General features: G+C 59.3%; 2 protein-coding genes across 5 annotated transcripts in view; both read left to right on the plus strand.

Annotated features, from left to right (window-relative positions):
• Nucleotides 1–5573, plus strand: part of STK40 (serine/threonine kinase 40) — a 38070-nt gene extending 32497 nt beyond the window's left edge. For all 3 annotated transcript variants that reach the window (XM_025289068.3, XM_025289069.3, XM_006077579.4), the window contains 4 exons: nucleotides 886–1030; nucleotides 1168–1287; nucleotides 1745–1829; nucleotides 3220–5573. In XM_025289068.3, the coding sequence (XP_025144853.1) occupies nucleotides 886–1030; nucleotides 1168–1287; nucleotides 1745–1829; nucleotides 3220–3441 (572 nt within the window). In that variant the 3' untranslated portion in view covers nucleotides 3442–5573. The remainder of the gene's footprint in view (nucleotides 1–885; nucleotides 1031–1167; nucleotides 1288–1744; nucleotides 1830–3219) is intronic.
• A 6646-nt stretch (nucleotides 5574–12219) lies between these two features.
• Nucleotides 12220–14023, plus strand: EVA1B (eva-1 homolog B). 2 transcript variants are annotated; one of them, XM_025289076.2, is made up of 3 exons: nucleotides 12220–12478; nucleotides 12813–12992; nucleotides 13308–14023. In XM_025289076.2, exons 2-3 carry the CDS (start codon nucleotides 12926–12928, stop codon nucleotides 13742–13744), a joined length of 504 nt encoding a protein of 167 aa, XP_025144861.1. In that variant the 5' UTR covers nucleotides 12220–12478; nucleotides 12813–12925; the 3' UTR covers nucleotides 13745–14023. The 2 variants fall into 2 exon arrangements, with proteins under 2 accessions (XP_025144861.1, XP_006077643.1); XM_006077581.3 differs by having other exon boundaries at nucleotides 12233–12478; nucleotides 12895–12992.
• Nucleotides 14024–14464: the final 441 nt, after the last annotated feature.

Genomic DNA, 14464 nt, shown 5'->3' on the forward strand with positions numbered 1-14464 from the left:
GTTAATTACGCAGCTGTGTGCCTTGGCTCTCAGCCCCCTCTCTGAGCTTCAGTCTCCTCCTGGGTTAAAAGCTGAAAGCAGTCCCGCCTCCCCCCATTGTTAAGAGGATGAGGTGGGGTAACTCAAGTGGGTTCTGATCTCAAGTCTGCCTTTCATTGATTCTGTGTGCTAATAAGCACAGACCTCGGCACCAGGCCTTGCCCCCACAGTTCATGGTCTGGTTAATACCTGTGTGACCTTGGGAATGGTACTGACCTCTCTGGGCCTCTAGTTTCTCATCTCTGGCATCAGGATGATAATAGCCCCTACTTCCTTAGGTTCCCGTGGCATTAAATAAGCCCTTAACCTAGTGTGTGGCTCAATGAACCATAGCCGGCATTGTCATTATCAAAACAAAAGCTTGAAGTTCAGTGTTCCCTCAGCAGTCAGAGCTCAGGGAGAAATCGCCTGATGGTTAGAGCTCCCAGGAGAGCTCATCTGCTGATGGGGCTGGACCAGCACCCAGGAGCCCAGGCAGAGCGGGGCAGAGCTGGTGCTGTGGGGAGGCGGCGTGAGGCCTGCCCCAGGGGTGGGCTGCACAAGGCCAGGTGAGACCCCTTCTCCTCGTGGAGCACGTGAGGTGGGGCATCCCCCTGTGGAGCCGGGTCTCCAGAGCACGGGCAGGAACCAGCTCGAGGAGTAAAGGAGGAAGGTGCCCTGCTGAAGCTCAGGGACGGGGCCAGTGTGCTTGCTCTGGGAGGAAGCACAGGAGGGTGACCGGAAGTGAGGGTGCCTGGGTGGAGGGGGGTCCCCCGGGTAGGACTCCCGGGAGTGCCAGGGAAGGGCGTGCAGGGCCGTTCTTCCCCAGCCCTGGGCTGAGCACACGTGTGTCTGTGCGCCCTGCAGGCCGGCCGTACCGGGGCAAGCCCAGCGACATGTGGGCCCTGGGCGTGGTACTGTTCACCATGCTCTATGGCCAGTTCCCCTTCTACGACAGCATACCGCAGGAGCTCTTCCGCAAGATCAAGGCCGCCGAGTACACCATCCCCGAGTGAGTCCCCCCTCCCTGGGTGCCGGCCCGTCAGGCTCGAGGGGCAGAAACAGCACGGGGAGGCTTGGCGTCCTGGGCCGAGACCTGGCACCAGCCCACCCCGCCTGAGTGCCCGCTGCCCCTCTCTCCTGCATCAGGGATGGACGGGTTTCTGAGAACACGGTGTGTCTCATCCGGAAACTGCTTGTCCTCGACCCCCAGCAGCGCCTGGCCGCCGCTGACGTCCTGGAGGCCCTCAGTTCCATCATCGCATCGTGGTACGTGGGCCGGGCCAGAGCTGGGTCCTGCCCACCCGTGGGCACTGCCCTGCCTCCCCAGAGAGGTCGTCTGAGGTTGGGCCTGTATCTCCACCAGGCAGAGTCAGGTCTCCAGATGGTCCTGATGGGCAGGGTTGGAGGACACAGGCAAAACTCAGGGTTGAGCATCTCCTGCATGCCAGTCGATGCCAGCTCTAGGATGGGCCTTATCTCCCTGAGTTCTCACCACAGCCTACAAGATAGAAGTTGCCCCCACTTACTGGGCAAGAAAGCTGAGGCTCGGAGAAGCAGAGGCAGTGGCATCAGGAAGGGGCTGCGGTTGCTCAGCCCAGGTCTGCTGACTCCAGCCAAGTCTCAGAGCAGTGGGGACTGGCCCTGCTGGGCTCCTGGCAGCCAGGCCGCGGCAAGAAGGGCCGGGCTGCCTGGAGCCAGCCTCGCTCATCTGCCTCCCTTGCAGGCAGTCCCTGTCTTCTCTGAGCGGGCCTCTGCAGGTGGTTCCTGACATCGACGACCAAATGAGCAACGCAGACAGCTCCCAGGAGGTGAGTTGGGGACGGCAGCCAGGCCGTTTGGCCAAATCCTGAGGCACCAGCCCTCCAGGCAGGGCAGGTTGGGCAGGGTGGAGGTGGCAGCTCCTGGCAGGGCGCCGGGCCTCCTTGGCCTCTCCCCAGCCCTTGGAGCGGGAACAGGAGCCTCAAGTTCCTCAGCCTGAGCGCCCGGGGCCTGCCTCGTGTCTGGCTCAGTTGGCAGTTCCGTGGCCTGAGAGAGGGGCGGTGGGGCAGCCGAGGTGGAGGCCCTAGGGCAGGCAGGCCTCACAGTGGCCCAGCCTGGCCCTCCCTCGGCTTCCTCTTCCTGCCAGGCCCTGGCTCAGCCACACGCTGGCCGCCTATACGGCCGCACTTGTCTACCCCTCTGACTCACAGGGTTCTCTCTCGCCCTTCCTGCTTTTCGTTTTTCAGATGATTCATTTTCTCCCGGTTTTCTCTCCTCCTGTCCCTTGCACTGGAGAAAGTGCTGAGCTGGGGGCAGGGGCCAGGCCCAGGGTGCCCGGCAGCAGCCGGCAGGTGATCTTAGGGTGCCACCTGTAGGGCAGGGCTTGCTGAGTCCTGGGAGGGAAGCTGTAAGGACCCTCCCTCTCCGGGCCACCCCGGGTCCCACAGCAAGCACTGGACAGGGGGGACCAGGTGGAGCCAGCCCAGGACCACAGCAGAGCCCCCCGTCCTCGAAGAATTTCAGAACCCTGCCCCCGGCTCCCACCAGCTCCCAGGGCTGTTTAGCAGCTAAAAATAATCACCTCCAGCAAGCAGTGAGGGCCCCCAGTATATCTCATTCAGTCCTCACTGCAGGCCTGTGCAGCCTGTGTTCTTATTTCACTAAAGAGGAAACAGGTTCAGAGAGAGAAAGTAACCTCCCCAAAGCCACAGGGCTCAGAATCAGCCACAGCCTGATTCCACAGCCCTGCTCTCCCCCGCCCCCGTCCCGCAATGGGACCTCCCACTTCAGTTTGTGACTGTGCGTGGCCTTCTCCAGGGACCTCAGCCTGGGGCAGGACAGGGAAACGGGTGCCCATGCACTGAGCGCCCCAGCCCCAGGCCACTCTCTTAACACTTGACCTGCACTGGTCCCTGGGGGACCTTGGGCAGGGGAGCATACTGCCCTATTGCACAGGGCGGGCACCAAGTCTTCTGAGGGAACGTGACCTCTCCCACGGTCAACGGGTTAGGGGAGGTCACAGGTCTGAGGGGCCAGCACGGCGAGGTCCAGGTGGGCTGGGGAGCTTCAGGGACCCCCCTGTTCTCGGCCACTACTAGATCGGGCCCGGGGGATGGTGCCTGGGGAAGGAGCCTCTTGAGGCAGGCCAGCTGACGCACCCCCTGCTCTTCTCTCTTGCACGTTCGCCTGTCGCTCGGCCTGCCTGTCTCCGCTGTGAAGGCGAAGGTGACGGAGGAGTGCTCTCAGTACGAGTTTGAGAACTACATGCGGCAGCAGCTGCTGCTGGCCGAGGAGAAGAGCTCCGTGCACGAGGCCCGCAGCTGGGTGCCCAAGCGGCAGTCGGGGGCAGGGGTGCCACCCGTGCGCCGGCTGGGCCACGACGCACAGCCCGTGAACCCCCTGGACGCGGCCATTCTGGCCCAGCGCTACCTGCGGAAATAGCAGCCTTGGGCAGGGGCACCGGCGCCCACCCACCACCTCGTCCCGGCCCCCAGCCAGCAGCCCCGCCGCAGTGCTGAACTCTCTCCCGGGCTGCGCCGGGGACGGGGCAGGGACAGCCCAGGTCACACATGGGGTCAGCAGAGGTACCACGAAGCTACCTTTTGGAATGATTGCTTGATTGTTTGTTTTTTTTTTAATCTGAGAAGCCTAGATAACTAATCTGCTTTTAATCATAACGTTTTAATCTACCTCTGTCTCTTTAACCATGCTGTCTCTGGACTGAGTGAGGAGGAGGGAGCCCGCCCACCACCGACCCCCACTCCACCCCGACCCCCAGGGGGCAGCTGCCCCGAAACAGTCCACATAAGCTGAAAGTGCAGCTCATTGCTGGCTCCCCACAAGAATGCCCACTCCCCACTGCCCTCCCAGGCCCCTCACAGTCTGTTTTCATCCCTCCCCTTCTGACCCCAGGCCCCTCAGTCCAAGCTTTGGAAAACTCTCACCTCATCTTAAGCGGAATCAAATATATTTATTTTTGTACTGAAACCAGCTTCTCTGCCATCTCTAGGTGGTTCGGCCCGTGGCCACTCGCTGCCCCCAGCCTGGCTGGACAGCAGGGGAGCCCACAGCCCCCAGTGGGCCCCTTCCTCAGCCCCGGGCTCAGAAGCCCCTTCTTGCCGGCCCCCTCTTGCCGGCCCCCTCCATCTCCAGCGCACCAGTCCCTCCTTGTCTCCGGTGATGAGGAAGCCTTCTAGACTGGCTTCTCTCTCTCCCAGCTCAGCTTCTCTGAGGTGCTGTACACCTGCATTAGCCCTGGTTTCCTCCTCCACCCCTCACCGTGGTACCGAGGTGACGCTGACCCGGATTGGAAGGGGTGCCCTCGGCCAGCTGTGAGCACGGCCGGCACCCCTCTGTGTTCAGAGAAGAGCAGGAGCATCTCCCCTGCTGCCCCTGCTTCGTAACAAAGGTGGTATCTCTCCCAGCAGACCACCAGGGTCGCCAGGGTCCTTCCTGGGGTGGGGGTGGGGGGGCGCGCTGCAGGGCTCCCAAGGGAGACCTGTAGAGACCGGGGGCCCCGCCTGGCTTGAGAACAGCCCTGCTGCCCTTTTGAGCCGAGATTTTGAAGTGGATGCCCGTCTTGCCAGAAAACCTTGTTCTCACCAGAATGCTCCCTCCCCGCTCTCCCGCACTGGACTTGGCCCTGCCCAGCGCCAAGCAGAGACCCTCCCCTGACCTGCCCGCCCCCCAGCCCCTCAGAGCAGCCGAGTGTCCCCCTCCAGGCCGCCTTGGGCCCTCGGCCCTGTCCTGCCTGCCCAGTGGGGGCACCAAGGCCTGCGTGACCTTGTTCCCCGGCGTGTGAGCTGTGCCCTCCCCAAAAGCTGACTCACTGTGAGTGACTTGGGCAAGGTCACAAAAAACAAACAAACAAACAAAAAAAAAAAACCTCCTTGTGCCTCAGTTTCCCCATCTGGAAAAAATGGGGCCACCTCTTGCCAGCAGTAGCAGGGCCGCCCACACCCCCTTCCTCCTCCCCCCCACCCCAGCACGTGGGCGCCTCGAGCCTCTGCCTCAGAGGGTCCGGGGAGCCTGCCTGAGCCCAGCTCTCGCACCCCCTGAGCACCAGGCCAGCCCCCTCAGCCGTCCAGCCGCTGAGAGCCAGGGTCTCGAGCGGGGGTGGGGGTGGGGGTGGGATGTCCTCTTTTCTATATTTATTTCAAAAAAGAAGTCTCCTAAAGGAGTGGAAATGCAGTCCCGCCCAGGGCTCCCAGCGCCCGTGACTGTCTTTCTGTGAAGGCCTCACCCGAGCCCCTTGTCCGGCAGCCCGCCCAGACCCTCCGGGCCTGCTCGCCTGGTGGTCCTTCTCCTCCTTTTCAAAGCAATATCCTCCGGGTCCGCAAAAGCCTGTCAGACAGACTGGTCCCTTCCAAGGTCAGCCCACCCGTCTGATTAATTTCTGGGAAAGCAAATGAGAGGAGGCTGGGTCTGCCCTCACTGGGTGTCACACGCTGAGAGAAGTCCTACTGTAAAGAAACAAAAACGGAAAAAGTCACAAAAAAGTTTGTATAAAGTCATATTTTTGTACTACATGGGGACTCTTCCTGCATGTCAGCAATAAAACTTCCTGACCTGGAGCCAGCGTGGTCTGCATCGTCTCTTCCCTCGCCGCATCCCCGTCCCTCCCACCTAGCCAGGCAGAGCAGGATTCCTTCACCCTGGACTCTGCCACCAGGTGCCCTGGATGGGTGCCCCACCCCCCAACTCCACCCCAGCAGCCGTGGCTCTCTAGAAGCAGGGAGGGGGCCAGAACCACCCAACATTCTCCCAGGCCGCTTTGGTCCAGCTTCCTGCCAAGTCCCAAGGGGCACTCGGCCTGGCTTGGCTCAGCCCGACCTGTGCAGGAAGGATGTGTCCCGGAGCAGCTGCCACCAGCAGAGCATTGATCCTCTCTCACCACCAACCCCCCAAGCTGGGGTGGGGGAACCCTAGCCAGACAGACCGCCCATGTGCCCATCCAGGGCAGCTGGAGTAAGAAGGGCCAGGCCAGGCTTTTTCCTACACCACCCTCCCCTCCATAGGAAACCAGTGGTGGGGTGCGGAGGGGGGTCCTTCCTTCCTTCACCTAAATTTAGACTCTGCAAATTGAGCACTGAAGCTAGAGGCGAACTGGTCCTGTCCCCAGCATCCCCCACAGCACACAGGCAGATCCACTTGTGTGTTCAGGAACCCATACAGGCCCAGGTCACAAAAGGAACAGCGGTCCATGCCAGAGGAGCCCCTTCCCGGGCAGGTGTCCACACAGCAAGCAGGGGCGGCACCCCTCCAGGGTTCTCTGGGAAGGCCCTGATTCTCTGAAAGTTCTTCAGAGTGGGCCCCCAGGCCTCCACCTTTCCCTCATCCCACAGCTACCCCGGCAGCCAAGCGGCCCCCATCTTCCTGGCCACTCCTGAGCCTACAAATGTTCCCTTTTCCTGATCTGTCATGCTGTCCCAGGCCAGAAGCTGCCGGCACTCCCTGCCCACCCCGGCCACACTCAGCTCCACAAGCCACACCCCCAGGGCACTTATCTCCATCTCAGCCTCCCTCCTGCACCCCTGACCCGATCAGCCTCTGTTCTGAGCACAGGTATCACCGGGGCACCTACGTGTCAGGCTTACATTCAGCACCACCCAAGCAGCCGGACTCCTTGGCTCATTGAGTCCTTGGCACCTAGTACTGAGGGCCGCAGCTCTCACACCAGAACTGTTGCTTTGTTGACTTAAACTTCTCAGATCCCCCTTTACCAGTATTTTGTGTGTGAGCCCTGAAAGCAAAGCCAGGAGGAAAGTACCAGAAAGGCAGGTGTGATCAACAGCCTCCTATGCGCCTGAGGGGTCAACCAAGAACCGAGATGTCCCCACCCATGTTAGTGACTGCCTGGTCCCCAGTGTCCTCGGGGAGAGCAGCTTCAGAGAAAAGCCAGCGGGGAGCTGTGCCTGGCCATGTCCACTGGGTCTTCCCTCACCCCTTCCCCTGCTTTATTTCCCATCATTGTGCTTGTCACAGCCTGTTATTACAAGATATGTGTGGTTAGTGATATCTGTCCCCCCCACTGAAATGTTGAGCTCCATGAGGGGTGGGAGGATTTCCATGTGTCCATGTTGGGGTGGGGAACTGGGGGCTGGTTATCACAATGATGGGGGTAGGGGGTTGGGGGTGAGAGGGTGCTGCTGGCATTTAGGGGGCTGGGGCCAGGGACTCCAGACAACCCCAGAAGGCAGGCAGATTCTAATCCTGCTCAACACGAGTGAAAAAATGTGTTTATAATTACCAGAGCCAAGAATCTAACACCATTTTATACATAAACACAGAGGACTTCTGTATCCATAATATACACTAAATTTTCTGGGAAGGCAACTACTGTGTAAAGTGGAAGAAATGTGTACTTTTTGTTCAGAACTTTACCAAGAGTTCACCACCATTTCAGACACTGACACAGTATCTCAGGTCTGCACCTTCAGCTGACACCTTCCTGGCAATTAATCAGTTCACACACAACATTACCCTTTATTTCTTTTATATATATTACAGGACAAAAATTTATGTATATCTGTAAACTATATCATCTATATTAATTTAATCACATAATTTAATTATATATTAATTTTGATTTAATTATATATTGATTTTAATTAGAGGTGGGTATATTAGCCATAAATTTCATTTCCAGAGCACAAAAGAAGCAATTGAAAATATCATGGGGACTTCCCCAGTGATCCAGTTGTTAAGAATCCACCTTGCAATGCAGGGGACGCTGGTTCGATTCCCAGTCGGGAAACTAAGATCCCCCGTGCTGTGATGCAACTGAGCCCACGTGCCATGGAGCCCACGTGCCATGGAGCCCAAGTGCTTGACTAGAGAGAAGCCCCCTGCACTGCAACAATGGATCCCACATGCTACAACTAAGGCCTGATGCAGCCAAAATAATAAAAAAGAAAATATCAAGAAAAGGCAGCTTTGGGTCTGACAGACGTGGAGAATCACGGCCTAGAACTGCCCTGTGGAAGACTGGTAGGGAACACGGATCTGAAGTTAAAATCCAGGCCCTGTTAATTTCCATTCCTGTGATTGTACACAGGACACTTGACCTCTCTGAGCCTCACTTTCCCTCTCTGTAAAATGGGAGTCACATATGTATACTTACGGCTGATTCACTTTGCTATTAGTTTCACAGCAAGAAACTAACACAACACTGTAAAGTAACTATACTCCAATAAAAACAAATTTTAAAAATGGAGGTCACACTACAAACCACAGGGTTAGTGAGAGGATTTGAAGGGTTGAGACAACCACAGTGCTTAGCAGGGCACCAGATACCTAAAAGACACTCAACATCCCTAACTGTGATGACTCACATTCCAGACCTGCACAGTCCCTCATCCCAGCAGCTGTCCCGGGTGCTGAGGAGGCATTCAGAGGGCTAGACAGGTCTTAGGAGGCCTTAAGTGAGTCCCCTTCTTCCCTCCACCCGAGAGCTAGGCAGCCCTTGAAGCCCCAGTGGGGTGAGGCCCTGGTGTCAGGAGCAGAGCAGCCAGGCTTGTCCCCACCTGGGCCCCCGGGGAAGGGGGCAGAGACAGGCTTTGCCTTGGGCCCTGAATATGCCAGGCTTCCCAAGGGCCCTCCCAGAGGCTCTGAATCTCTCAGCCTTCTGACCACCCCTTCAGTTCAGTTCAGTTGCTCAGTCATGTCCGACTCTTTGCGACCCCATGAGCTGAAACACACCAGGCCTCCCTGTCCAATACCAACTCCTGGAGCTTGCTCCAGCTCATGTCCATCGAGTCAGTGATGCCATCCAACCATCTCATCCTCTCTCGTCCCCTTCTCCCACTTTCAATCTTTCCCAGCATCAGGGTCTTTTCAAATGAGTCAGTTCTTCACATCAGGTGGCCAAAGTACTGGAGCTTCAGCTTTAGAATCAGTCCTTCCAATGAATATTCAGGACTGATTTCCTTCAGGATGGACTGGTTGGATCTCCTTGCAGTCCAAGGGACTCTCAAGAGTCTTCTCCAACACCACAGTTCAAAAGCATCAGTTCTTCAGCGCTCAGCTTTGTTTATAGTCCAACTCTCACATCCATACATGACTACTGGAAAAACCATAACTTTGAATAGACGGACTTTTGTTGGCAAAGTAGTGACCACCCCTTAATACCTGTCTTTCCTGTGCTTCATCTTAGGAACACTCTGTGCCTCCCAAGGTGACAAATGTTTAGTCTCACAGGCAGACAGGACAGAAAGGCAGCTATCAAGCAGGCAGGTGGGCAGGCAGCAGGTCAGCCATAGGCTGACAGACAGGGAGGAAATCAGCAGGTGCCGAAGTGGGAGGCAAGCCAGGCAGGCAGGTGACAGATATGCAGAGATCCTAGCCAGCATGACCGGAAAGCAGGTGCCTGGGCAGACCTACAGACAGGCTGGCAGGTGGGCAGAGGCAGGCGGAAAAGCAGATAGGCAGGGGGCCAGGAGGGCAGGGGGATGGCGTCAGGGGACCACATGGGCCAAAGGCTTCAGGCACCTCTCCCAGGGCCTTGAGGAACAGCCCCGGCTTCTCTGAACCCTCCGGGCAAGCCCGCCACTTCTCCCACCTGGCCTGGCTTGGCCACATGCCTCCCTCCAACTCCCTGGAGAAGGCAGCCCTCTGGGTACCTCTCATTGAGGGACCAGCCACCATCTCAACTCCCACCCACTCTGCTCCAACATGGCCACCTGCTTTGCCAGGGCTGAGTCACACCTGACCCACTCACACAAGTCACACACCAACCCAAACACAGACACACCTTCGTCTGTAGGTAGCAATACCCAGAGATCTCCATAGCACACATGCGAGTCAACAGCTTAATACAAACATATCCAACATCTCACAGCCCCCACTCAGGCATGCACATAGACCCACATGGAGCACAGGTGTGTGCCATACAAACCAACGCACACTAAGGTTTGGCCATACCCACACACCCGCCACACACCGATACTCCCACGGACAGCAGGCATTGAACATGTCAGTGCAACCCAAGGAAACCCACAGCCAGGGGTTGGGTTCTGGCCTCACTTTGCCCTCACAGCCCAGTTTAACACGGTTGATCACACCCTCACCTGGCCAGGTCTTCCTTCCCTCTCACAGACTGCCATCTCCTGCAGGAGACCCGAAATGCAGCATCCAGAGCTCTCTCCTCTCCTGTCCCCTGGGCGACCTCAGCCACTCCCAGGGTGTTCAATCCATCCTGTGTATTGAGGACTCTCAAACACACACCCAGGCCAACCAGACTCCTACGGGCTGCGCCTGTGTGTCTGATGGCTCCACCCAGATACTTATGGACCTCTCAAATCAACCACCTGAAATGGAACTTAAATTCCCTACATCGTGCTCCCCAGCCTGAGCTTTCCTCGGGTGCTCGGGCCCAATCCAAGCAGTGGTCCTCCATTCCTGCTTCCCGCAGTGCAGAGAGCCTGCGCCACTCCCATCAGCGTCTGAACCTGGCTCACCTCCACCAGCCCCCCTGGTCCCAGCCCTCAGCCACTGCTGGCCTGGCTGGCTGCCAGCCAGCACGCGGCTCCCCCTCTTTCCATTCTTGCCCTGCAGCCCCTTTCCTACCCAGAGCTCCCCCGCTCACCCCCGGGACCTCTCCGAAGTGCGTCACGGAACCATGACACTCTCTGATGGAAACTAGGGGCTCCCATCACACTTGCAATAACATCCAAGTGCCTCCTCAGGCCTGCCAGCCCCTTCACAATCACCCCCTCACCCTCCCTTGTGCCCCCGGGAGCCAGGTGAGGCCAGACACTCCTACCTCGGGGGCCCTCAGCCTTTTTCCTGCCCGACACCCTCCTGCAGACCTCAGCTCAGCTGCCCCTTCTTCAGGATTCAAGCTTCTCCCCATGTCACATGCAAGAGCTGCCCCAAGTGTTCTTTACCCCACCGCGCCACTCCATCGCCCTCTGAGCACTCAGCAGCACCCAGGACCATCTTCCCTGCGTATTGTCTGTCTCTCCGCCTTAGTGGCAGCTCCAAGAGAGCCAAGATTTGCGTCCCTGCTATTTACTGCTGAAGCCCATTACTAGGAAGTGCTAAGCAGACCAATTAGCATTTGTTGACCAGCAGCTGAATGGACTGATACACAGACATACTCAACCCCACAAAAGCGCTCAGGCAGATGCAACACGAAAATAGACACAGATATACAAACATAGGCAGACATACCTCCACACACACTCATAGAACAGACTAAACAGTCACAGAGACACCAAAAGCCCCTCTCCCCTCCCCCATAGTAGTCATCCTAGTTCTTTTCCCAACCAGATCTGCCCTCTGCTTGAACCCAGACTCAGGACTGGGAGCGGGGGTCTCCAGCCTGGACAGAAAGGGGGGTCACTGGCCCCAAGGCCTCAGGCTGTGCCTTCAGCTATGTCTGCAATTTCCTCTCCCCCTTTCCTTCCCTCCTCCTCTCTAAGGCTCCTGCCAAGAAGGCCTCCCCCTCACCCCAGGCCCAGCACAGGAAGGGGGGCCCGAAAGGGGGGGCCTGGGAGTCTGGGCAGGAAGAAGACCTGGCCGCATGCTGATCACACACATGTTGCAGGCACGAGCCCTGAGCCTGGGTGGAAATGCACACACATGCACCAGCAGGTTTAGCCCAGAGCCAAACACACCTCTGCCCTGTGCTCTGGTGGCAGAAGGGCACAGGGGCCAGCAGAAGCCCTGGGCTGGGCTCTGCAAGGCTGGCCTGGGTCTGGCTTGAAGCCATAGTCCAACATTCATTAATCCTGCACGACCAGAGCTGGGCCAGCTGGACACACTCGTGAAGGGGGCTCTGAGAGGAGGGGTGGAGAGCCCGGGCCCTGGACATTGTGGCAGAGCATCTGGGAGAGGTCTGGCATCTGAACTGGGGAAAGGGACAGTCTCCCCTGGGTGAGGGGACCTCCAGGGAGGAAGACAAGGTTTAGGGAAGGGGTTAAGAGCCCGGGGTCAGAGAACTGTGGGTTCAAATCCTGACCATTGGGGTAAAGCTATTTAGTCTCTCCATGACTCAGCTGACTTATCCAGGATAATGGTCCCCAAGTTATAGGGTTAGGATTAAATGAAAAAAAATATTGTAAAGGATTTAGCCCATTGCCTGGCACCTCGGCAGAACCCCATCCTCATTATTGTTATTAGCAGCCTGGGGGCGGGTCCCTGCAACCCGCCTCCCCAGCGGTTTCCTGTGGGGGAGCAGACGGCCCCTCAGGCCGCCCCCCTCACTTCACCCTCCTCTCCCCTTCCTCTCCCGGCCCTTTTCCTCCCCGCCTCCCCCGCCCCGCCCCGCCCCGTCCCTCCTCTTTCCTCGGAGGAAACTTTCCGCCGGCCGATCCATCAGCCCGAGTCCGGCCCGCGCTGCTGCGGCCTGGGAGCCGAGCCGGGCGGACAGGCGGGCGGGCGGCCGGGACCGGACGGGACGGGAGCGGCCGGGCCCCGGGTGTCTGCGGCCGCTGGACGCGCCGGGGCCGGGCAGCAGGGAAGCGGGGCGTTGACGGTGAGTGAGCCCCGGCCTCCGGGCCGAGGGATCCCCACGGGGCGGGCGGGATGGAAGAGAGAGGCGGCTTCCCTTCCCGGAGCCCGCCCAGGGAGTGGGAAGGCGCCCGCGTCTCCCTCCTCCATCGCGCTTCCCGGACGGCAAAAGCAGGCTTCTTTTGGGGACCCCACTAGGAGGCGGAGCCTCCTGCGGCTCACTCCCCGGTCCCTTAGGTTGTTGGGGTGCCTGCGCCCGGGGAAGGACAATTACCCCCTCCCAGCCAGGGCCCAAGTCTGCAAGGAAGTTAGGAAGCCGCTCTCTCCTGGGTGGAACCTGGCTGGGGCTGCCCTTCCAGGGAGCGGAGCTGCCCCGAGGAGGAAGCGGGGACACGGTCGGCTCTAGAGAGGGCGAAGGATCTGACCTTACTGACCTCGCAGACTGACAGGGGAGCTGCGCCCCCAGAGAAGCATGGATGCCCCTCGAAGGGACATGGAGTTGCTCAGCAACAGCCTGGCGGCCTACGCGCACATCCGCGGTGAGGGCAGACCCCGAGACACGGACCCCTCCCCGCCCCATCAGGCCCCCCTCCACCCCATCCTTCCCGCCACTGACTATACGCCGCCCGCCCCTCGCCCCCCCCCCCACCCCCCCCCCCCCCCCGCGCTTAGCCAGTTACCTACTCCCACCCACCGCCATCCTCACTCCCCCGACTGCCCAATGGCGGCTACTAAGGTCCTTCAAATAGGGGGTGCTGTCTTTGCCCCCCCAACTTAGAACCTGGAGTCTTTTCGAGATGGGATGACCCCCGCGCATCAGGCCCCCTCCATGACTTCTGCCCTCTGACCCCCAGCTAACCCTGAGAGCTTTGGCCTCTACTTCGTGCTGGGCGTCTGCTTTGGGCTGCTCCTCACCCTGTGCCTGCTAGTCATCAGCATCTCCTGTGCACCCCGCCCGCGACCCCGCGGCCCCTCCCCACGCCGGGACCCCCGCAGCAGCACCCTGGAGGCCGAGGATGACGAGGACGACGACGACGAGGAGGACACGGTGACGCGGCTGGGCCCCGACGACACGCTGCCGGGCCCCGAGCTGTCCGCGGAGCCCGACGGGCCCCTGAGCGTCAATGTCTTCACTTCCGCGGAGGAGCTGGAGCGGGCACAGCGGCTGGAGGAACGGGAACGGATTCTGCGAGAGATCTGGCGCACCGGACAGCCGGACCTGCTGGGCACTGGCACGCTGGGGCCCAGCCCCACGGGCACGGGCACCCTGGGCCGCATGCACTATTACTGACCGGCCCCACTCGCGCTGCAAGGTGCTCAGCGTCCAGGACATGCGTAGGGGCTCGGAGCTGCCCCAGGACCTTTGGACTGCCCCTGCCCACGGTGCTATGGAGGGCCCGCCCCCACGGCTCCCCTGGTGCTATCGGGCCTGGATTCTGGCCCTCTGGGACACACCCTTCCCTTGTCCGGCCAGAACGCCCTGGGGGTAGGGTAGGACGCTGGGACCCCATCCCCTCTCTGGGGGACGGTTAAGAGGTGACGTGACCAATGAAAGCTGCATTCTCAGTGACTCAGTCTCCCTCTGTTACCTTTGCTTCTAATAACCCCCAGGCTCTTACCATGTCGGGGGCCCTAGGGTTGAGATCCCTCTACCAGGCTGCCCACCTCCTTCCATGCAACTCACACCTCGGCACACATGCTTGCGTTCAGTTCACACATGGCAAAAATACACGCCTGCTGCACCCACAGACACATGCACACAAGTCAACCGCATTCCTTGAAGTGCATTCCTTACCGGGAAACGCCTGGGTACAGGTCGCCCCTGTCTCTACACACACACATGCACACAAGGCCTCGGGACCCTGACCTTGACGCTAAGGCGCTACTACCCCCAGTGTAACCAGTGTGCCTGAGCTGGACCGTGGAGTTCGTGTCCGTCACTGCATTCCTATGAGTCCCTCTGAAAGGGCAGTGAGACCAACTGGGAGGGGTCTGGGCTGGAGAGCAGGCC

The sequence above is a fragment of the Bubalus bubalis genome, chromosome 6 (assembly GCF_019923935.1).
Source record: "Bubalus bubalis isolate 160015118507 breed Murrah chromosome 6, NDDB_SH_1, whole genome shotgun sequence".
Lineage (NCBI taxonomy): Eukaryota > Metazoa > Chordata > Mammalia > Artiodactyla > Bovidae > Bubalus > Bubalus bubalis.